The sequence below is a fragment of the Delphinapterus leucas genome, chromosome 4 (assembly GCF_059928025.1).
Source record: "Delphinapterus leucas isolate spDelLeu-1000000601 "Yukka" chromosome 4, BTC_Dleu_Yukka2, whole genome shotgun sequence".
NCBI classification, from domain to species: Eukaryota; Metazoa; Chordata; class Mammalia; order Artiodactyla; family Monodontidae; genus Delphinapterus; species Delphinapterus leucas.
This window is the reverse complement of record NC_143132.1, coordinates 139,154,827-139,178,200: the sequence shown is the minus strand read 5'-3', so window position 1 is coordinate 139,178,200 and position 23,374 is coordinate 139,154,827. Positions and strand designations below refer to the sequence as shown.

Here is a 23,374-nt window from a genome sequence, read left to right as displayed (position 1 = left end):
TATATATATATATATATATATATATATCTGAATCACTGTGCTGTACACCTGAAACTAACATGACATTTTTAATCAACTATACTTCAATAAAATTTTAAAAAATAATAATAGCCACTTACTAATTGAAGATGGGTGTGTGTTGACTGCGAGTATTAGCACCTGAAAATATCGTCTGCCAAGAGTCATGTTACTTACTGATTAAGATAAAGGATGATGGAGTCAAAGCATCAAAGTTCACAACCCAGATTTATCAATTATTGGCTGTGGACCTTGAATGGGTTACTTACTGTCTACCTGCCTTTGTCCCATATGTGTAGGCATATTGTGAAGCCTAAAGGTACTAATACATGCAGGGCACTTAAAAGAGGGCTTAGCCCATGGTAAGCGCTACATAAAACGTGGCTATTTTAAAAGTTGGTCAAGGTGTTCACTGATGTGGAAAGGAAAAGAATTCTAACTTACTTGAACTTACAAAAGTGAAAATGTGTTAGAATTTTTTCTGAGTCACTAAAATCCAAAGAAAAATAAACCAGCAAATAAGTAGCATTAACAGCAAAATCCTAAATCACAACTTTATTGATTTTTTTCTTCCTGTTATGGACAGTAGTAGAGTAGGGTTTTCAGGATGTCTTAGAATGAGTGTAAGAGTACAGATTCCCTGACGTTTCCTGGAGTTGATGCCAAGGAAAGTAAAAGGGTTTCAGGAAACCTAAAATAGATTGTACTTCAGGTCTTCTCAAGGGAGAAAGTCATGGACCAATCTGAAGAAAGACAGTACTTTTTTTTGTTGATCAGGTAGTTGCAGTTCAGGTGCCAAAACCCTGGCACACCTGAGGGAGGAGACAAACTGTGGACAAGGAAATGAGCCATAATATGGTGAATAGAGAGGCAGGAAAACTAAGGACCCTATGCTGGAGGGCCTGGAAACCACTGACTGGTCTCAGAGCACATGTGGATGGAATGACACTGTGTATTGGTTCAGGAGCAGGTTAAGTGGTTCTAGCAAAAAGACCCTAAACTACACAACATAGAATATTGTTTCTCTTTTCTGTAATAGTCCAGAGTAAGCAGTCCAGGTCTAGCAAAGAGGCTGGTTCATTACCCTGCATTTGTGGAAAGGGAGATAGGGCCAGGGGAGCCCACCATGCTCAATTGTTTTATTGTTAAGTCCCAGAAGTGGCCAAATCAGTCCTGCCAATATCTACTAGCAAGAACTTAGTCACAGGGCCACATCTAGCTTCAAGGAAGCCTGGGAAATATAGCCTTTACCTGGGCAACCATCTGCCTAGTTGAAACTCTTTTATTGATGTGGAAGAGTGGGAGATGGTAGAGGGCCAGAGTGGCTTCCATGACAAATTGAGACGAGGAGGTAGATCCTGTGAATACTGAACCACAGGTAAAAGTCTCCTCTTTTGACATGTGTTCATGGAAGAGAACCTTCCACACTTCGCAGAGCTGGGGCTTTGCCAAGGCCACAAACGTCTTCGGGAACTTCCCTATTTACAACTTTCAAAATGGCTCCAGGGCAGCATGGATCTCAAATGATGGTTTTAATACCCTCTGGTGAGCCTTATACAAGTTATTAGAAAACAGATGGCATCTTTTAATTCTTCTATGGCTGATACTGTATCATCGTTTTCAAATGTATCATCATTTGAAAATGATGATACATTTTCAAATACTATGGGATAGATTCTGTGAGTATTGAGGGAGGGGCTGGTAAAAGAATGGCAGTGATAACAGATAGACAAAAGGGTTAAGACTAAGGAGATACATGCTAAAGAAAATATATTTACACTATATATAGAATATGTAATATAAATATATACTATGGTACATATATATGTATAGATATACACACACAACTCCTGCACCATGAATTAATAACACTTTTTTATGGCTGATAGAAATTGGTCTTCTATGTGTGTATATATGTACAGATACATATATATGCATATAAATGTCCACTTCCAGTCAGTAGGGTATCTACAAATTTTATGTATAAATAAAGGAACAGTCCATGTTGAATGGATATGTGCTTACTAATGTACTTATTATCTCTAGTAAAAGCTTTTCACCTAAATTTCTAATATTGATTTGTAGAGTTTATCAAATCACTTTATTTTTTTAACATCTTTATTGGAGTATAATTGCTTTACAATGTTGGGTTAGTTTCTGCTGTATAACAAAGTGAATCAGCTATATATATACATATCCCCATATCCCCTCCCTCTTGCATCTCCCTCCCACACTCCTTATCCCACCCCTTCAACTGGTCAAAAAGCACTGAGCTGATCTCCCTGTGCTAGGCAGCTAATTCCCATTAGCTATCTATTTTACATTTGGTAATATATATATGTCAATGCTACTCTTTCACTTCTTCCCAGCTTACCCTTCCCCCTCCCAACATCCTCAAGTCCATTCTCAATGTCTGCATGTTTATTCCTGTCCTGCCCCTAGGTTAGTCAGAAACTTTTTTTTTTTTTAGATTCCATATATATGTGCCAGCATACGGTATTTGTTTTTCTCTTTCTGACTTACTTCATTCTGTATGACAGACTCTAGGTCCATCCACCACACTACAAATAACTCAATTTCATTTCTTTTTATGGCTGAGTAATATTTCATTGTATATATGTGCCACGTTTTCTTTATCCATTCATCTGTCGATGGGCACTTAGGTTGCTTCCATGTCCTGACTATTGTAAATAGAGCTGCAATGAACATTGTGGTGCATGACTCTTTTTGGATTATGGTTTGCTCAGGGTATATGCCCTGTAGTGGGATTGCTGGGTGGTATGGTAGTTCTATTTTTAGTTTTTTAAGGAACCTCCATACTGTTCTCCATAGTGGTTGTATCAATTTACATTTCCACCAACAGTGCAAGAGGGTTTGGTGGTACTGAATTCTCTTAACTTTTGCTTGTCTCTAAAGGTTTTATTTTCTCCATTCGAATCTGAATGAGATCCTTGCTGGGTAGAGCAATCTTGGTTGTAGTTTTTGTTCTCATCACTTTAAATATGTCCTGCTACTCCCTTCTGGCTTGCAGAGTTTCTGCTGAAAGATTAGCTGTTAACCTTAAGGGGATTCCCTTGTATGTTATTTGTTGCTGTTCCCTTGCTGCTTTTAATATTTTTTCTTTGTATTTAATTTTTGATAGCTTGCTTAATATGTGTCTTGGCATGTTTCTCCTTGGCTCTGGACGCGCAGGCTCAGTGGCCATGGCTCACGGGCCTAGTCGCTCCGCGGCATGTGGGATCTTCCCAGACCGGGGCACGAACCCATGCCCCCTGCATTGGCAGGTGGCCTCTCAACCACTGCACCACCAGAGAAGCCCCCCATATTAGTGAAGTTTTCAAGTTTTCAAGTATAATCTCTTCAAGTTATCTTCTCAGATAACTTTCTTTTCCTCTTCTTCTTCTGAGACCACTGTAATTCAAATGTTAGTACATTTAATGTTGTCCCAGAGATCTCTGAGACTGTCCTCAATTCTTTTCATTCTTTTTATTTTATTCTGCTCTGCAGTAGTTATTTCCACTATTTTATCTTCCAGGTCACTTATCCATTCTTCTGCCTCAGTTATTCTGCTATTGGTTCCTTGTAGAGAATTTTTACTTTCATTTATTATATTATTCATCGTTGTTTGTTTGCTCTTTAGTTCTTCTAAGTCCTTCTTAAATGTTTCTTGTATTTTCTCCCTTGTAATTCTAAAATTTTGGATCATCTTTACCATCATTACTCTGAATTCTTTGTCAGGTAGACTGCCTATTTCCTCTTCATTTGTTTGGTCTGGTGGGTTTTTACCTTGCTCCTTCATCTGCTTCATATTTGTCTGTCTTCTCATTTTGTTTAACTTACTGTGTTTGGGGTCTCCTTTTCACAAGCTGCAGGTTCATAGTTCCTGTTGTTTTTGGTGTCTGTCCCCAGTGGGTGAGGTTGGTTCAGTGGCTTGTGTAGGCTTCCCGGTGGAGGGGACTGGTGCCAGTCTTCTGGTGGGTGGGGCTGGATCCTGTCTTTCTGGTGGTCATGGCTGCATCCAGTGGTGTGTTTTTAGGTGTCTGTGAACTTAGTATGATTTTAGGCAGACTCTCTGCTAATGGGTGGAGTTGTTTTCCTGTCTTGCTAGTTGTTTGGCACGGGGCATCGAGCACTGGAGCTTGCTGACCGTTGGGTGGAACTGGGTCTTACCATTGAGATGGCGATATCTGGGAGAGCTCTCGCATATTGATATTATGTGGGGCCTGGAGGCCTCTGGTCGTCCAATGTCCTGCACTCAACTCTGCCACCACAGTGGTCCATGCTTGACACCAGGCGGGAGCACCAAGATCTTGTCAGCCACATGGCTCAGAAGAAAAGGGAGAAAAAGTAAAAGAAAAAAACTTTTAAAATAATTTTAAAAATTATTCAAATAAAAAAATAATAATAACAAAAAGAAGAGAGAAATAAAACCAATAAACCAATCCACCAATGATAACAAGTGCTGAAAACTATACTAAGATAAACATAAAAACCAGAAACCAGTCAGTTGCAGACAGCAAACCGAAGTCTACAGTTGCTCCCAAAGTCCACCGCCTCATTTTTGGGATGATTCGTTGTCTATTCAGATATTCCACAGATGCAGGGTACATTAAGTTGATTGTGGGGATTTAATCCACTGCTCCTGATGCTGCATGGACAGATTTCCCTTTGTCTTCTTTGTTCGCACAGCTCCTGGGGTTCAGCTTTGGTTTTGGCCCCACCTCTGCGTGTAGGTCGCCCTCAGGAATCTGTTCCCACCCAGACAGGACAGGGTTAAAGCAGCAGCTGATCATATGTCTCTGGCTGATTCAGGCTGGGGGGAGGGGGCGGTACGGTAGTTATAATTGGAACGCAGGGCGAGCCTGCAGTGGCAGAGGCTGCCATGACATTGAAACAGCCTGAGGCGCACCATGTGTTCTCCCAGGGAAGTTGTCCCTGGGTCATGGGACCCTGGCAGTGGCAGGCTGCACAGGCTCCTGGGGGGTTGTGGACAGTGACCTGTGCTTGCACACAGGATTCTTGGTGGCTGCAGCAGCAGCATTAGCATTTCATGCCCATCTCTGTGGTCCGAGCTGATATCTACAGCTCGCACCCATCTCTGGAGCTCATTTAGGTGGTGCTCTGCCTTCTGTGGGCAGACAGGGAAGGAATCCCCTCTCCTCATGCACCCCAAAACAATTATCTCTTGCCTGTTAGGCAGGTCCAAACTTTTTCCCAGACTCCCTCCCGGCTAACTGTGGCACACTAGCCCCCTTCAGGCTGTGTTCATGCAGCTAACCCCAGTCCTCTCCCTGGGATCTGACCTCCGAAGCTGAAACCTCAGCTCTCAGCCCCCACCCATCCCGGTGGGTCAGCAGACAACCCTCTCAGTTTGGTGAGTGCTGGTCAGCACTGATCCTCTTTGAGGGGATCTCTCCTATTTGTCCTCTGCACCCCTGTTGCTGTGCTCTCCTCCATGGCTCCAAAGCTTCCCCCTTCCACCCCCCGTCTCTGCCAGTGAAGGGGCTTCCTAGTGTGTGGAAACTTTTCCTCCTTCACAGCTCCCTCCCAGAGGTGCAGGTCCCGTCCCTATTCTTTTGTCTCTGTTTTTTTCTTTTGTCAGCATTCAATAGGAATTGTTCCACATGTAGATATATTTTTGATGTATTTGTGGAGAGGAAGGTGATCTCCACATCTTACTCCTCTGCCATCTTGAAGGTCGCCCCTCAAATCACTTTAAATTATCCCAGGAAATAATGCTATATAAGGATTACCTGGAAATTTGTGTTTCAAGAATATACATAAAACCCTGGAATATTAGTCATATTAGTGCCCCAAATTGCTTACTTTTCTCTGTCCTTCTTTTTTGATCACCATTGCATCCTTAATGTATAGCCTGATGCTTTCTATTTCATAAACTTCAAGAATTATGAATGAATAAATGCATATATGCATAAGTGAGTGAATGAATATATACTTTTGAAGTTGTATTTCTTCTCTAAAACTTCTTAGGTAATCTTCAATGAATTTCTGATTTAGGGTTCTAGGCAGCAGGCTTCTACAAAAGAAGCAGATAAAATTTTCAAATGCAATGGAAGTTGCTTGAGTTAATTTTAGATATTTTCTGATTAAAGGATTTATTTCTGCTTTACTGTCTTTTATACATTCTGAGGACAATTCCAACCTGGTTTATTTCTGGTCTTTTTGATTACATGCAGGATGTGAATACATGAAGGTCGATATCATGTTTCTGGTGGATGGTTCTAGCAGTATAGGATCTGAAAATTTTGGGAAAATGAAAACCTTCATGAAAAACCTGTTAGCTAAGGTTCAGATTGGCCCAGACAAAACCCGAGTTGGTGTCATTCAATTCAGTGATCATAATAGGGAAGAATTCCAGCTTGATAAATACTATACACAAAAAGAAATTTCTGATGCAATAAACAGAATGTCTCCCATCAACCAAAACACTTTGACTGGAAGTGCACTAGCCTTTGTGGATCCATACTTCACTGAGCCCAAGGGGGGCCGTTCAATGGTCAAAAAGTTTCTCATCCTCATCACTGATGGAGAAGCCCAAGATGATGTGATAGACCCTGCAAAAGCTCTTCGGGACAAAGGTGTGGTCATCTTCTCTGTGGGAGTGTACGGGGCCAATAGATCTCAGCTGGAGGAGATCAGTGGGGACGGCAGCCTGGTCTTCCAAGTTGAGAACTTTGATGATCTAAAGGCAATAGAGAGTAAACTCATCTTCCGCGTGTGTGCTCTTCATGGTAAGTGACCCTGTTATCCTTCAGGACTCAAGGGTGTGAGCTGTTGACTTTATAGTGGGGTGAACAGTGACTTGGACACTGGGCTTGGCCTCCAACTGGACTTTGATATTAAATTTTGATCTTATCTATGCTATGTTAATATACCCATGACCTCAGGAACATATATACGAAATACCAAGACATATTCTAGAATAACAGTTTTGTCAGCTAATTTGGCAAAATGTACTCTGATTTTGATGACTTTAAATATATTCCAAGAAGGTCTCAGAATTTTACATTAAATTTCCAACTCTTTAATACCTGCATACCTAGATTTTCCAGAGCCAATTTTTAATCCCAAATGATTCCCCAAATTGTTTCTTGGCTACCTATAACCATTGTTAAGCAGTAAATAGAAATACAAATTCATCTTCTTCTTAGTTAAATTAAAACCAATATCCTAAGCACAGCATCACCCCAACAAAAACCCTCTGTATTTTAAAGTTATAGTGTATATTTTCATCACTTCACATTATTCTCTTACCCTCTATCAGCTAAGTATCATGTATCAGCTGTTTGTGTGTCTATCCCTTTGGAAAATTTTAATTTGCTACTTTTTTTTAAAACAATTGCTTGGAGTCATCACTTTTATCTGACAAACTGTAATCCTTTTCAAATTGAATTGAACAACCTTCAGTTTGAGCCCATCAATTTTAATGACTCGAGTAAGAGCTTGCTATAGATCCACATGTAAGGTTAACAGCACCTGTGCTTTTAAATCTACCATGTGCTGTTGTTATCTGTGTTTTGGATACAACTAAGGGAACAAACCAAAGCATTAGTAATTGTATATTGTTCCTCTGGCAACAGAGGCCTCCTCTGGACTTCGTTCTTCAGGATTATGTGTTTCAAAATTTCAGAAAGTTAACAAATAACATGTCTTAGTATATAAACTCTGAGCTTTAGGCAGTAGCTCTAAGATTTCTCTTGGAGCAGCTTAACTGGAATTTTTTTTCTTCCTCCAAGAATGGCAGTGATTCCCAAACCCTTGGGATTGTAGACACATTCTAAGAAAGGCTTACCTTAAGGCCACGGCCCCACCTTTGAAATCGAAAGGGCTCTTTCCAGCCTTTCTTCATTTTGAGAAATGTAATGTTTGTGGAGACCTTCTCTATAGCATGAGGTGAAGTTTTAGCTGACTCATACATTAGATCAATTCATAAATATTTATCGAGTTATTACTAGTCACCAAATCACACTGGGTTGTTTTTCTGACGTAGCCTGGGCTCATCCACAGTGGATGAGACTTGAAATTTTGAGGCCTCATTGCCAGAAATAAGTATTGGAGGTAAGATAGGCAGGTGGAGGGTGAACCTTTAGGAAACATGTGCTTAAGTTACTTAGGGAAGGAAAAGAGTGGAAACAAGCTCACACTTTGGAGACTGAGCCAGAGTGGTTGCTTGGCTTCTAATGTGGAAGAGGGCTTGGGGCTGGGGTGAGGTGAAAGGAGACTTAGCTCTCCCCCTACATGGGCTTTTCTGGGTTCCAATTTGAGAAGTCAGGGGAAGGAATACATGTAAATTCAAAGAGGCATGGTGCACATGGGAAAGTTTATCTACTAGAAGATGAGGAGACAGCTGGAGTCTGAAGGAGCAGGATGAAACTCCCAGTTTATCCACTGAGCCCCTGACCCTTTCAAAACTACAGGCCAGTCTGGCAAACATTGGTCGTGTCTCGCCACTGAACTACATTGAATTACCTTCTGACATTCCCTTCCAGTTGAAAGCCTGCTTAGCAAAAGGTGTTGCACGACCTGATGAAATTTAGCAGAATAGAGTCGGGAGGCATGAGGAGCACCAATCTGATCACAGAGTTACATAGATAAGGGTGCCAGTGTCCTTGGAATCATGATGTGGGCAAGTTCTACATCTCTAAGCCCTCAGCTTCTTTCTCTTTAAAATGGCAACAGTAACTAAGTGAACTGCAGTATCTGGCACGTGGGAGGGACATGGCAAACATAGTTTGCTTCCCTTCTAGTCTGTGCAGAACACACTGCAGGAAGTTTGTGATGCCTACTCTCTTCTCCTTTCAGATTGTAAAAGGATTAGACAGTTAGACATTGTGTTTGTGCTGGACCATTCAGGCAGCATCCTGCCCCAAGACCAAGAAAGCATGATCAATGTCACTATCCATTTGGTGAAGAAATCGGATGTTGGCCCGGACAGAGTTCAGTTTGGAGCGCTCAGATACTCGGATCATCCTGAGGTTCTCTTCTACCTCAATACGTACTCAAACAGATCAGCCATCATTGAGCATCTGAGGAGGCCCAGGGACACGGAAGGGAATACCTTCACTGCCAGGGCTCTGCAGCATGCAAACAACCTGTTCATGGAGGAACATGGCAGCCGTCTCAAGCAAAACGTGAAACAGATGCTGATCATCATCACAGATGGGGTATCCCATGACCGAGATCAGCTCAGTGACGCGGCTTCAAAATTAAGAGCCAAAGGCGTCATCATCTATGCAGTGGGTGTAGGAAAGGCTGACCAAGAAGAACTGGAGACTATGGCGGGGGATAAAAACTATACTATCCACGTCAGTGATTTCAACAAACTGAAAGATATTTACCTGCCTCTGCAAGATAGTATGTGTACCAATGCACAAGAGGGTAAGTTGGGCTGTTAAAGTTTCTACAGGGATAGCAATACAAGTTTACACAAAAAATATATGATAACTTGGCTTCCCATTACCTGGGTGTCACAGGATGAACATATCTCTGCTCAGGCTACCAGTTTTCTCATCTCTGAAAGAAATGCATTATTGATTAAGCAAGAGTCTAAAGGTCGTTTGTCACCATATTGAAGACATTATACAAGAAGGTTTCAGAAGGAGTCCTTGCTATCTGGCCTCCCTGTTTCCTTTTTCTTGGCAGAAAGGACTCTTCTTAGGGCAATATTCACCTTTCCTCATTTCACGGCTGCCTGTGCTGCCCATTTGCTTAATGGCCCCAAGTGCAACTACTCGGTATCAGTTTCAGGCCAAACTCAAGTGGAGAGTTTCATGGTTTAAACAGATAGACTTTTGTCTTCAAAGTTCCATGGGCCTCTAAATGGGATTCTCAGCATCCTGTAGGGCCATTGGAAGTCCAAGTGGTATAGTGAACTTTTCTGGATAAAGGCCGGGAATGGGGTAATAGAGACTGGCTGCTAGGAACCAGGAGGGAAGGGATCAAAGCTTATCCATGAGATACCCCGGGGCAGGAGGGGCTGGAGGCATCACATCTGAGGGAGGAAAGGGTGAGATTTGCCACCTGACCTCAAAGCAGCAGATACTGGCAAGTCATCTAGGAGATCTGTGTGCCTCCTTGGAAGGCTGGAATCCTGGCCAGATATTAGCCCAGGCCTCCTGACATGGCAGATGCATCAGTCAACCAGCTAACTTCCTTTCTTCTTTCCTCTTCCCTCCCTTCTTCTGACTTCCTTCTCTTTTTCCTTTCCTCCTCCTTTCCTTCCTCTCCACCAGTTTGAAGCCTACTTTTGTATCCAACACAAATCATGTTTCTATGACTGACATTTACTCACTCTCATCTCTGTGAAATAGTCCAACCCCAAACAAAACCTCCCCCCATATCCTGTGTCGGACCAGCATTTGCTAGGCTGGGTGAAACTACTTCTGACCTCCACAGCTCTACTTTACTTAAGTCAGCAATAAATTCAGCTTCTTGGTTTCAGATACTGAATAATGGTATTTAAGAAAACATGACTTTTCCCAAGAGAGTGGGGCCAGCTCAATTCTTGCACCTGTCTGGTCCTTTCCTAGACTCCCACCCTTGCCATCTGTCCTGCTGCCTTCCAGACCATCCTTAACACGGAGTGATCTTTCTGATACACACTGGGCTGTATCACTGATCTGCTCACAGGTTACAGTTTCTAAACTTCTGAGATCCACTTAGCCCCTGCTGACATCTCCCACCTCATCTCTTACCCCCCATTTCATAGCCTTTCCCATCATCCTGAAATTCCTCCATCTTTGCATGCATCATTCCACCCACCACAAGCCTGCCACTTCCCTTGGCTGCACCTAGCTTGTCTGTCACATCCAGCCTTTGTTTGCCAGTTTCCTGACCCGGCACCCAGCAGTGTCCCCACCGTGTCCCTCAACTCCCGCACCTTCTATTTCTCTTGGTGGTAGCACTTAACTCATACTTGCTGTTTCATTATCTGTACCCATCACAAGACTACAAACTCCTTGGGCAGGCTTGGGCTTTTGTTTATCACTGGGTCCTCACCAAATCTAGTACATTACTAGGACTACAGTCTTTTCCTAGGAATATGGGGACTGCTTTCTTCTCATCTCCCACACCTGTCTTTTTGGAGGTAGATGCTGAGATGGAGTTTGGGATGCAAGAAGTTTATTAGGGAGGCACAGCTGTGAAAGAAAGGGAGGAAAGAAGAACAGGCAGTAGAAGTCAGTGATGCATGCTCCGTCGTCTCAGTTACCTTCAGTGATCACTTTAGTGCTGCCCCATCCCAGCCTTTGCATTTGAAGGGAACCGAGCATCATCCCTTGGTTATGGACCATTTCACACTGGACTTCAGGAAGATGACCCTGTACCCTGTTTATTAACACTTGTCCATGAAATTTTAATATTTGGGTTATGATATTATTAAAACAATTTGTAATATAAAAAAGTGCTGGATTTAAGGATAAAAGGGACCTAGGTACCAGCTCCTCTGCATAGTAATTGCATATTCTGAGGCAACTTACTTAACCTCTGAATTCCATTTCTCTACCTAACAAACAGAATAATTACTCACAAGGTGGTCATGAATATTAACCATTATTGTATGCTAAACAGGTTTTTTAAATGATAACTTTCAACACAGATGTAAAATGGTAACATTAATAGTAACAGGATTACTAGTAATAGTACAGTGGTACTTGGCTTGGGTGAACATTCCAGTATGGGTATGTTGAAGAGATTTCAAGCCTTTGTAATGACCTTTTAATGAATATATTCAACCTAGTCAAATGTCTTACTTTCTTTCTCAGAGTAGTGTTCAGTGTCCTTTCAAATGAATCATGTAAATAATTAAAATTTGAAACAAAATCTATTAGCTTTCTCCTCCCCACTACTTTTTCTTCTCTTTGAGGGCCAATCGTGGTTCTCTCATCTGTTACCTTATCTCAATTTGCCATGAATGTGAGGATTTAGTAAAGCAATTTAAATATTTGAGCGAAGGGAAAATTTAGAATGACTCACAAGGACAGTAACTGATTTATTTTTTCAACTGCAGTCTGTAACATTCAAGAAGCCGATGTGATTTTCTTTTGTGATGGCTCTGACATGGTATCTGATTCAGACTTTGTTACCATGACAACTTTCTTGTCAGACTTAATTGATAATTTTGACATTCAGTCTCAAAGGATGAAAATTGGGATAGCACAATTTGGGAGCCGCTACCAAGAAATTATTGAGTTGCAAAACTCTCTGACTAAAACCCAGTGGAAGTCTAGAATCCAAACTATGACGAAGAGCAACGGGCTTCCGCGAATGGACTTGGCACTGAAACAAGTGAGCGTTATGTTTGAGCAATCCGCTGGTGGGAGAAGGAAGGCTGGTGTCCCTCAGACTTTGGTGGTTATCACATCTGGGGGTCCCCGCTATGATGTGACAGAGGCAGTGAAGACCCTGAGAGAAGATGGCATTTGCATTCTGGCTTTGGGCATAGGAAAGGTTTATAAGGAAGAGCTCTTGTCGATAACGGGCAATTCTGAAAAAATCATCACTTTTAAAGACTTTGATAAACTAAAGAATGTGGATGTGAAAAAAAGAATGGTCCGTGAAATCTGCCAGAGTTGCGGGAAAACCAGTGAGTGCGCCCTTGCTCTTTCTTTGTTATTATTTGATTGCAGCTTCCCAGTTGTCCATTTCCCAAGGTGTCTGTGGGTGAGTCCAGCAGAACACGTGTGCGGTGAGAATAGACATCTCCTCTGTTTCCAGAAATTGAGATTGGTCAGCCTCCCTCAGAGACAGGGGAAAGGGTGCAGAGGCTGGAGGAGGCCCTGGGTTGTGTCCCCTGGTCAGCCCTGCCCCCCAATGTAATCCAGTGGTTATGCTCCTCTAACACCTGGAACTCAGCCTCCTATTTCTACCCTCTCTGCTTCTGGAAGTCCTAGAGCAATGCCCTGCATCCCACAGGAAGTAAGTAAAATAAACATTTGCTGACTGGACGTTTTCCTATTTTAGCTTTGTTAAACCATCTTGTAAGGGATTCAGTGTGAGTGTGGGTGTGTGTGTTGTCCATCTGTGTCAGATGTGTCAGCACACATCTGTACATTTTCTTCTTTGAATGATGGCATTCATATAATCATAACATAGTAAAGATTTGAATTGTCCTTGGGGATTATTTAATTTCCAGAGTTCACCAATGCTGATGGCTACAAAGGCCGGGTGGGTCATGGAAGTGAGTCAAGTGGGCAGGGAGTGAAGAAAATGAACGCAGAGCCACGGCTCACCTGATGAGGATGTCATTCTTCAGCTCCAGCTGCGAGTTGCTGTGTGGGACTCAGGTTCTGTACACTTGGGGCTGGGAGTTGGGAGGACAGAGCAACATTGAAGGATAATATTTTGTGGAATTTGCACAACAGGCAGAAATTCCCCAGAGAGCTTCTGTTTCTAGACTCGTTATGATGGAAGCGACTTCTTTTACAAAACACATTGGTTTTTCCAAGCTCTCTATTGGGGTGCTCACTGGGGGCAGATGACAGTGGTGGAGGAGCCTGGGACTGGAATCAGAACGCCAGGGTTCCCACTCTGGTTTAGCAGCAGCAACCTCCATGCATGACCGTCTCCTCGTGTGTAAAATGAGCAACTGGACAGGGTCAGGGGTGACCAAGTGGCAACTTGTAGCTGAATTGAGGTTGTCCTATTTGGTGTTGACAGCTTCTTAATTAATTGATAACTTTTACAAACTGGAGATATAGCATTAAAATGCAGATTTCAGGTTTCTTTTTGAAAAATCAGACAACGTAACCACATTAAGCCCCATTTCCCACATGGCTACTCTCAGCTGGAACTGAATGGTGAACAGATGTGTCATTGCTCTGCGTTCATTTTCTCATTCCCTGCCCACTTGACTCGTTGACATTACCCTCCTGGCCTTTGCCAGCATCTGAGTTGGTGGCCTCTGGATTAAATAAACTCTAAGGACAATTCAAATATTTAATATGTTATAATTATATGAATCATAATATGTCATCATTAAAAGAAGAAAATATGCATGCACACGCACGCACACACACGAGGCCAGCCACTGAGAATAAGACTAAACCATGATTAGACTTCAAACAGTCACTGAAACATGTAACATTTGAACAGGACATGCAAGGGCGGGGGGGGTGAGGGTGAACCTGTGCTACATGTTGACTGAGCAGCCAGTATTTTCCTTCTTGGACACTTTTGGGTCCTAGAGACCCTCCAGCCCTAGACCATGACTGCTTCCCCTTTTCCTGCCCCATCTGCCCTTCCTTGCTCCTGTCTGCTCATTAATTTGGCCTTATTTCCCTTGGTCTCCAGACTGCTTTCTGGACATAGTGGTCAGCTTCGACATTTCCACTCACCTGATGGGGCAGCCATTATTCCATGGCCACCCCCAGCTGGAATCATACCTCCCAGGCATCTTAGAGGACATTACCTCCCTCAGGGGTGTGAGCTGCGGGGCAGGCACAGAGGTACAGGTGAGCATGGCCTTTAAGGTGAACAGTGACCAGAATTTCCCTGCCAAGTTCCAAATCTACCAGGAAACAATATTTGACAGCCTACTGCAAGTCACCGTCAACGGGCCAACTCACCTGAATGCACAGTTCGTGCAGTCCATGTGGGACACATTTAAGGATACGTCTGCATCCCGAGGACAGGTATCTGTGTCACATTCTAGCTCCCATCTCCATGCTCTTGTATTGGTTTCTCCCTCCCAGTTATATGTTTTGTTCTCATGTCATCCCATTCTATGCTTTCCTCTTTCTCTAGGTATTACTCATCTTTTCAGATGGTCTTGGGGGTGAAAGCAAAATAATGCTTGAAGATACATCGGACAGGCTCAGAGAAGCAGGTAAAGTTGAAATTGAAAAAGTAAATGATGAAGCATGGAATCTGCTGAACAAATCTGTACCTACTAGGGAGCTCTGGAACTTGGGATTTGCCTGGCCACTTGAAGCAACTGCTGCTGGTGTCCTGCCCAGACCCCCTTGACCAGCTGCCCACTTATCCCCCAAATGCTGCAAAAGCTACAGCCAAGTTCTTATACCTGTGACCTTCTATAGATGTGTGCCCTTGACTGAACCCAACAGTGACCTGATGCTTGGAGTGGGGGTTGGGGTCACACATCCCACCTGAGGGATGGGAGCAGGGGTAATTATTGCAGAGGGATACAGAAACCCAACACTCTTGGTTGAAGTGGGTCAACTCTGGTATAGCCTACACTCCAGGGACCCTCAGGAATCAGACCCAGGTGAGGACTTTACTGAGACACATCCTTGCTCACAACCTCCCCTTCCCTTTCCTGCTTCTCTCTCTCCCTCTGTAAGCCACTTACACACAGATTCCTGTCTCAGATTCTGCTTCTAGGGAACCTAAGACACTTCCTACTGTGTCTGATTTTCCATGGGAAAGATTGCAACATGGATTTTGAAAAGCACTTCTCACTATACCTCCCCTGTCCATGTCATAGTTTCAGAAGAACTGGGAGCTAAGTGCAGAAGCAGAGCGTCACATACAGAGACAGGAGGCAGGCAGGTGATCGGCAGGTGGGGCATGTTATTGGAGGCTTCCTTGGTGTAGCCCTCGTGGCTTCCAGTGTTCAGCTTCCATGGAAACTCCCAGGGGCCATAAATGTCCTGGTTGTGTCACCTTCCCTTCTTGAATCCCTACTATACATTCCCACTGTTCTTAGAATATCAAATTCCTTCGTATGGCCTGTGAGGCTTTACAGGATCTGGCCCCACTTCCCACTCAGCTTTACCTGGCTGCTCACACTCTGTTCCAGCATCAGAACTTTTTCCATTCTCCCTCCAATGTCCTTTTCAACCACACCCTCCCCGCCCTTGCATGTCCTCTTTCCTTCTGCCTGGGACTCTCCCCACTCTCAGCTTCCCCCAAGTTCTTCTCACCACCTCCCTTCTCTGGTTCTTTCCCTTGACCAACTTCCATTCATCCTTTAGGATCAGTCTAGACATCACTTCTTCGCAGAAACCTTGTGTGACCTTCCAAAACCGAGTTAGGAGCTTCTTCTTCAGACTTTTGTAGCATCCTGACCCTCTCCCTGGTACAATGATTAATACATAATAGGCTCCTAATAAGCAAATATTTGTTTAATGAAAGGAGAGAAAGAGTAAATGGACCAGCGAATGAATTAATGAGTGAGTGAATGGGTGAATAAGTGAATAAATGAATTCCTGGGTATGGCCAGGAGTTCAGGTGAAACTGGAATCACCCTGGGCATTCCTCAAGCTTCCAGGGCCCACCCAGCTGCCAGGGTGTTTGGCAGTGGAGATGATTTGAGAGCTATTTGCATTCTATTTACAAATTTTGTAATTAATTTACAAATTAATGTAATTAATTTACATTCAGAAAAATTCATAGTTCATAGCAGCACTACTTACAATAGCCAAGACATGGAAACAACCTAAATGTCCATCAACAGATGACTGGATAAAGAAGATGTGGTATATATATGCAGTGGAATAGTACTCAGCCACAAAAAAGAATGAAATAATGCCATTTGCAGCAACATGGATGGACCTAGAGATGATCATACTAAGTGAAGGAGATCAGACAGAGAAAGACAAATATCATATGATATCACTTTTATGCGGAATCTAAAAAAATGATACAAATGAACTTATTTACAAAACACAAATAGACTCACAGACATAGAAAACAAACTTATGGTTATCAAAGGGGATAGTGGTGGGGGAGATAAATTAGGAGTTTGAGATTAACACATACATACAACTATGTATAAAATAGATAAGCAACAAGGACTTACTATATAGCACAGATATTGATCTATATTCAATATCTTATAATAACCTATAATGCAAAATATATATATATTCTGTTTTATATATATATATATATATATATATATATATAACTGAATGACTCTGCTGTGCCCCTGAAACTAACACAACATTGTAAACTAACTATACTTCAATTTTTAAAAATGGTGTAAAAAATAAATTTAAAAAAGTTACTAACTACCATGTTAAAAAAAAATTCAGAAGAACTGTGAAGATGAACAATATCCTTTCTTAAAAAATTGCTTTCAAATGCCCCAGAACTGCATTAAGATTGGTGGTGAGGAATTAAACACAGTTTTCTGCTAGTGTTTTTCTGTAAGGTTTCTTAGATTTCATGCTAAGGTCAGGAACCATTGCCTCATGTGTGTACTGAAGATGCAGACAAAGAGCTGTTGGGTTCTTCAGTATCAAGAACACTCCTTTCTCTTATTTTTCACCCCTTTTTGATTCTTTCATTCATGTTCACTGAATGGAAATAAGATGGGCTTTCCTTCTTTTTTGTGTACAATTCCTGGGGTTTTATATCTGTTGTATTTACTGCCTAGGACTTGACGCTTTGCTGGTGGTTTCCCTAAACTCAACCTCTCATGATGAGTTTTCCAGCTTTGAATTTGGAAAAGGATTTGATTACAGGATTCACCTGACCATTGGAATGAAAGAATTGGGCAATATGTTATCACAGTATCTGGTGAGTTGCTGAAGAAAAAAAAAACATTATTTAAAATGCCCTGGGAACATTGGAATTGGAATTGGAATCCTGATGAGTATTCCCAAAGATTCCCTTGTTTGCCCTAAATTCAGTTACATGGTCTTTAGCATATGAAAAATTGTGAAAGCCCAGAGCATTGTTTTTTGCTTCGCCATGCCCTTTCATCCGTTGCCATCTCGCCAAATGAATGCAGAGGAAGCTAAAATCCAACCAACCCCTAATCAAATCAAAAGCCCCCAACAGTTTATGCTGCAGAAATCCCAGGAAACAAAAGCTGTCAACTAGGAACCAACCAGTCTTGTGCACACTTGGCCTGTGGCCATCTGTGTAGTGAGTGCCTCTTCTATAAATAGAGGTCATTTCCTTGGAAAAGGTATGTCGCCAGTGCAGTTGCTGATCTGGTGCTCTCTCTTCAGGGTTAAGTCAAAAAGCACCTCTTATTCTCCGCAGCCCCTCACCCAATGAGAGAGGACAGGCTGTAGGTGGTGAATTATGATTTATGTCAATTCAGTTCTTATGTGATGAAGTTCCTCACCATAGTTGCTCACTCATTTTTTCTTTTTCCCAGGGAAACATTGCAGAGAGGACTTGCTGCTGTACGTTTTGCAAATGTTCACAGACTCCAGGACCTCAAGGGATCCGAGGACCACAAGCCTTAAAGGTGCCATTGAGTTGTGACATGCTTTTACCTAATGGGCTTTGATTTGGTGTAGGTGGAGCTGGGATTGAGTAGTTGGGTTTGCAACCTTTGCTTGATACTGATGTAATTACTTTGGGCCATTTGTGTGACTTCTATGGTGTAGGAGCCAGATCAGAAGGGCTCACATTTTTTAAAATATATATTTTATTGAAGTATTAATTTACAATGTTGTGTTAATTTCTACAATACAGCAAAGTGATTCAGTTATACATATATACACATTCTTTTTCATATTCTTTTCTATTATGGTTTTTCATGGGATATTGAATATAGTTCCCTGTACTATATAGTAGGACCTTGTTGTTTCTCTATGTTATACAGAGTAGTGTGTATAAGCTAATCCCAAACTCTTAATTTATCCTTTACCTCCTTCCCCTTTGGTAGTATAAGTTTGTTTTCTATGTCTGAGTCTATTTCTGTTTTGTAAATAAGTTCATATGTATCATTTCTTAGATTCCATGTATAAGTGATATCATATGATATTTGTCTTTGAGTTACTTCACTTGGTCTGATAATCTCTGGGTCCGTCCATGTTGCTGCAAATGGCATTATTTCATTTTTTATGGCTGAGTAATATTCCATTGTATAAATATACCACATATTCTTTATCCACTCCTCTGTTGATGGGCTTTTAGTTTGCTTCCATGTCTTGGCTATTGTGAATAGTACTGCTGTGAACATTGGGGTGCATGTGTCTTTTTGAATTAGAGTATTTTCAAATATATGCCCAGGAGTGGGATTGCAGAATCATATGGCAACTCTATTTTTAGTTTTTTGAGGAACCTCCATGCAGTTTTCCATAGTGGCTGCACCAATTTACATTCCCATCAACCGTGTAGGAGGGTTCAGAAGGCTCACTTTTGATGCTACTATTAAGAATGATTCCCAGAAAATATTTGCAAATGAAGCAACTGACAAAGGATTAATCTCCAAAATTTACAAGCAGCTCATGCAGCACAATAACAAAAAAACAAACAACCCAATCCAAAAATGGGCAGAAGACCTAAATAGACATTTCTCCAAAGAAGATATACAGAATGCCAACAAACACATGAAAGAATGCTCAACATCATTAATCATTAGAGAAATGCAAATCAAAACTACAATGAGATATCATCTCACACCAGTCAGAATGGCCATCATCAAAAAATCTAGAAACAATAAATGCTGGAGAGGGTGTGGAGAAAAGGGAACACTCTTGCACTGCTGGTGGGAATGTGAATTGGTTCAGCCACTATGGAGAACAGTATGGAGGTTCCTTAAAAAACTACAAATAGAATTACCATATGACCCAGCAATCCCACTACTGGGCATATACCCTGAGAAAACCAAAAGTCAAAAATAGTCATGTACCAAAATGTTCATTGCAGCTCTATTTACAATAGCCCAGAGATGGAAACAACCTAAGTGTCCATCATCGGATGAATGGATAAAGAAGATGTGGCACATATATACAATGGAATATTACTCAGCCTTAAAAAGAAATGAAATTGAGCTATTTGTAATGAGATGGATAGACCTAGAGTCTGTCATACAGAGTGAAGTAAGTCAGAAAGAAAAAGACAAATACCGTATGCTAACACATATATATGGAATTTAAGGGGAAAAAAAAATATCATGAAGAACCTAGGGGTAAGACAGGAATAAAGACGCAGACCTACTGGAGAATGGACTTGAGGATATGGGGAGGGGGAAGGGTGAGCTTTGACAGGGCGAGAGAGAGTCATGGACATATACACACTAACAAACGTAGTAAGGTAGATAGCTAGGGGGAAGCAGCCGCAAGGCACAGGGATATTAGCTCGGTGCTTTGTGACAGCCTGGAGGGGTGGGATAGGGAGAGTGGGAGGGAGGGAGACGCAAGAGGGAAGACATATGGGAACATATGTATATGTATAACTGATTCACTTTGTTATAAAGCAGAAACTAACACACCATTGTAAAGCAATTATACCCCAATAAAGATGTTTAAAAAATTAATTAATTAATTAATTAATTAATTAATAAACTCCTACCCCCAACATCTTCTTTAAAAAAAAAAAAAGAAATGAGCAAACCAAAGCTCAGGGAAATGAAGAAGCTAGCTGGTGGGTGATGATGCCTCAGATTACAATTTATATTGCATCCGTAAAGTTAATTTGAATAAAATTTTGAATGAAAAGGAATCAATCATTTGGGTAATTCAAAATGGCTGAAACCATTTTAGGAAAGTTGATAATTGATAGATCCATTTCAAGACAATTTGCCCACCCACAAGGATCCACAGTGACTTCTAAACAGAACTTAATGTCTCCCCATGTGTATTCTTCCTGCTACAATGTAGACAGATCACTCAGATGGGTTTGAATTTAGACACTGCTGACTCCCTAACTCTGTGACACGTTGGATGGATTTATTGCCTGGCATATAACTGAAAAAATATTTGTTGAGTTAATAAATGGCTTAAAACTTTAAAAAAAAAAAAAAAAGAATGATTCCCTTTTCTCTTATGTATCCTTGGTGTTGTTGCTCCTTGGCTTTGCAGTTTACACTTTTGCACATTAGACAGTTTGAAAGGTGTCAAGAGGTGTTAGAAATGGTGGGGAAAGTTGTGCTTCATCAGCAATGATATGTGATTGAACTTCAAAAAGAACATAGCACTGCAGATTAATAGCCCATAAAAAAAGATTATGAAAGGTCAATTACACAGCAATAGCATAGATAAATATATCGTGGTATTTTAATTCAGTAGAATGCTCTAAGGTAGTGAAAATGAATGAACTACAGCTACACATAACAACAGGGATAAATTTTACAAACACAATAATGGCCAAAAAAAGCAAAACACAGAAAAGTACGTATGGTATGATTTCATTTACAAAAAATTTGAAAAGAGGCAAAACTAACCCATAGTGTCTAGGGATGAATGATTAAGTAGTGAAGTATTTTTTTTTAAGTCCAGGAAATATTATCATAAAAGCAGGAGTGTGTTCCCAGGGGAGGAGTGAGGAGTTGTTTGTGATTGGGGTAGCTGCTGTGTCTGGGTACCAGCCATGTCCTATTTCTTGGCCTGGGCGGTGATGACATAGATGTTCACTTCATAATAATTAAGCTGTACCTTTATATTTTATTTACTTTTATGCACTTTTCAAATGCATTTTAGATATCACAATGAAAAGGAGTCTGGGCTATTTTATTTTAAGAACTCAAACACAATTCTTGCTCCTCAGTGCTGCATTGTCCATCCTTGTGAAAGTATAATTGATCAAGGACCTCCCTTTAGGTCCTTGTTGTTTATCTGTTTTATACACAGTAGTGTGTATATGTTAATCCCAAACTCCTAATTTATCCCTCCCCTTGACTTTTTACTAAGTTACAGTGTTTTGTTTAGCACAGTTTCGTCTCTTATTATGTTGCTTGGTACTAGAATTCTATTCCAAGAGCAAAACTCCCCAGTATACTGAGCAGACAGTGCGGACCTGTGTTAGAGGGTGAGGAAAGCAAACCTTAAAGGAAATCCTTGCCAAAAAGAAACCACGAGGCAGTTAAACGCAGAGGGAGAGATGATAGCAACTTAAATATGCGTAACCTTGTTGTTGAAGGGCTTATTCTTTTTTAAGCTCTCAAAAAAGCAGAAGAAAGTAAAATGATCTCTTTGGAAATGTTATCAATTTGCCTGCTGAAAGGGTCCTGGTGGCCACCACTGTCCTCCATGCAACCCCCCCTGGCACAGGGCTGACCCTGAAGCCCTGAGCTGTACTGGGTTCCAAACTCAGCCTCCTGTAGGCATCAGGAGGCCACCTCTGCAGAGGGCTTCAGAGCCAATAACAAGGACAAAAGCCAGCCCTAGAACTTGTCCGACTCTCTTCACAGTCACAGCCACACCTGCAAAAACCACAACCAGGTTGGAGGGAGGGTCTTGCCTAAAATGCCTAATGTACCAAGTTTGAGTTGATGGAAGATGACTAAGATTGAATTTTCTCTCTTTCCTCCCAGGGTCTTCCAGGTCTGAAAGGCAACAGAGGACACAGGGGAGAGGAAGGAGACCCTGTAAGTTTTTGTGACCCACTGCCTACCATACTTACTGATTTCCTTTTTTCATAAAAGAAGCTTTATTTTCCAGAAGGGATAATGGGGTTTTGTTTATATATTTTTTGTAGTTTGGGGGGAGGGGGAATGGGTTGCTTTTCTTTTTTTTTCCTTTTCCTTGTCTTAATCATGAGGCCCTTGCTAAACCTACTTTTTGGGAGAAGGAGGGAGCAGGCTCACCTACATTTTGCCTGGCACAGTTTTGTGGGTGGCAGGGAGCTGGGCATCCTCTTTCCTGCCCCTGTGCAGGGTGAAGCTGGATTATTTGCGAGGGGCTCTCTCTGGACCTGCAGCCCAGTGCTTCAGACATGGAAATAGAAGCCGGCAAAGCACCCCCTAAACATGGTGTTGTGGTCCCAAGCCACATGTGGTTTTCGAATCTCAATCTTTGACCCCCAAACCAGAACTCTCACTTGGTTCACCAAATTATAAAAATGGATTTGGAGGAACTGAAACCACTTAGGTGGCTCCATTGGGATAAGAAAAGCTTAGGAGACATCCAGCCTGCATCTCCATCCCCTTAGAATCCTTATCTGCACAGCAATTTGTGATTAAAAGTATAGGCTCCCAGGGCTTCCCTGGTTGCCCAGTGGTTGAGAGTCCGCCTGCCAATGCAGAGGACACGGGTTCGTGCCCCGGTCCGGGAAGATCCCACATGCCGCGGAGCTGCTGGGCCCGTGAGCCATGGCCGCTGAGCCTGCGCGTCCGGAGCCTGTGCTCCGCAACGGGAGAGGCCACAAAAGTGAGAGGCCCGTGTACCAAAAAAAAAATATATATATATAGGCTCCCAGTTTAGCATTGACATATATACACTAATATGTATAAAATGGATAACTAATAAGAACCTGCTGTATAAAAAAATAAATAAAATTCTAAAATTCAAGAAAAAGAATAATAAAATCATTTTTGAGATCTGAAAATAAATAAATAAATAAATGTAAATAAATGTATTTTATTTATTGACTGTCCCAAATCAGACAGTCAAGGGCTGATCTAGACGTGAAACCTTAACAAGATATGTAACTTCTTGACCTTCAGTCTCCTCATCTGTAAACACTTATAAAT

At 41.7% G+C, this 23,374-nt stretch overlaps 1 protein-coding gene across 1 annotated transcript in view; it reads left to right on the top strand.

Annotated features, from left to right (window-relative positions):
* COL6A5 (collagen type VI alpha 5 chain) overlaps nucleotides 1–23,374 on the top strand; it is a 117,346-nt gene that overhangs the window by 12,745 nt on the left and 81,227 nt on the right. Inside the window, exons 5-12 of the mRNA XM_089911160.1 lie at nucleotides 6,216–6,770; nucleotides 8,842–9,417; nucleotides 12,047–12,622; nucleotides 14,329–14,669; nucleotides 14,782–14,863; nucleotides 17,378–17,520; nucleotides 18,110–18,202; nucleotides 22,217–22,270. Coding sequence (XP_089767286.1) covers nucleotides 6,216–6,770; nucleotides 8,842–9,417; nucleotides 12,047–12,622; nucleotides 14,329–14,669; nucleotides 14,782–14,863; nucleotides 17,378–17,520; nucleotides 18,110–18,202; nucleotides 22,217–22,270 — 2,420 coding nt within the window. The remainder of the gene's footprint in view (nucleotides 1–6,215; nucleotides 6,771–8,841; nucleotides 9,418–12,046; nucleotides 12,623–14,328; nucleotides 14,670–14,781; nucleotides 14,864–17,377; nucleotides 17,521–18,109; nucleotides 18,203–22,216; nucleotides 22,271–23,374) is intronic.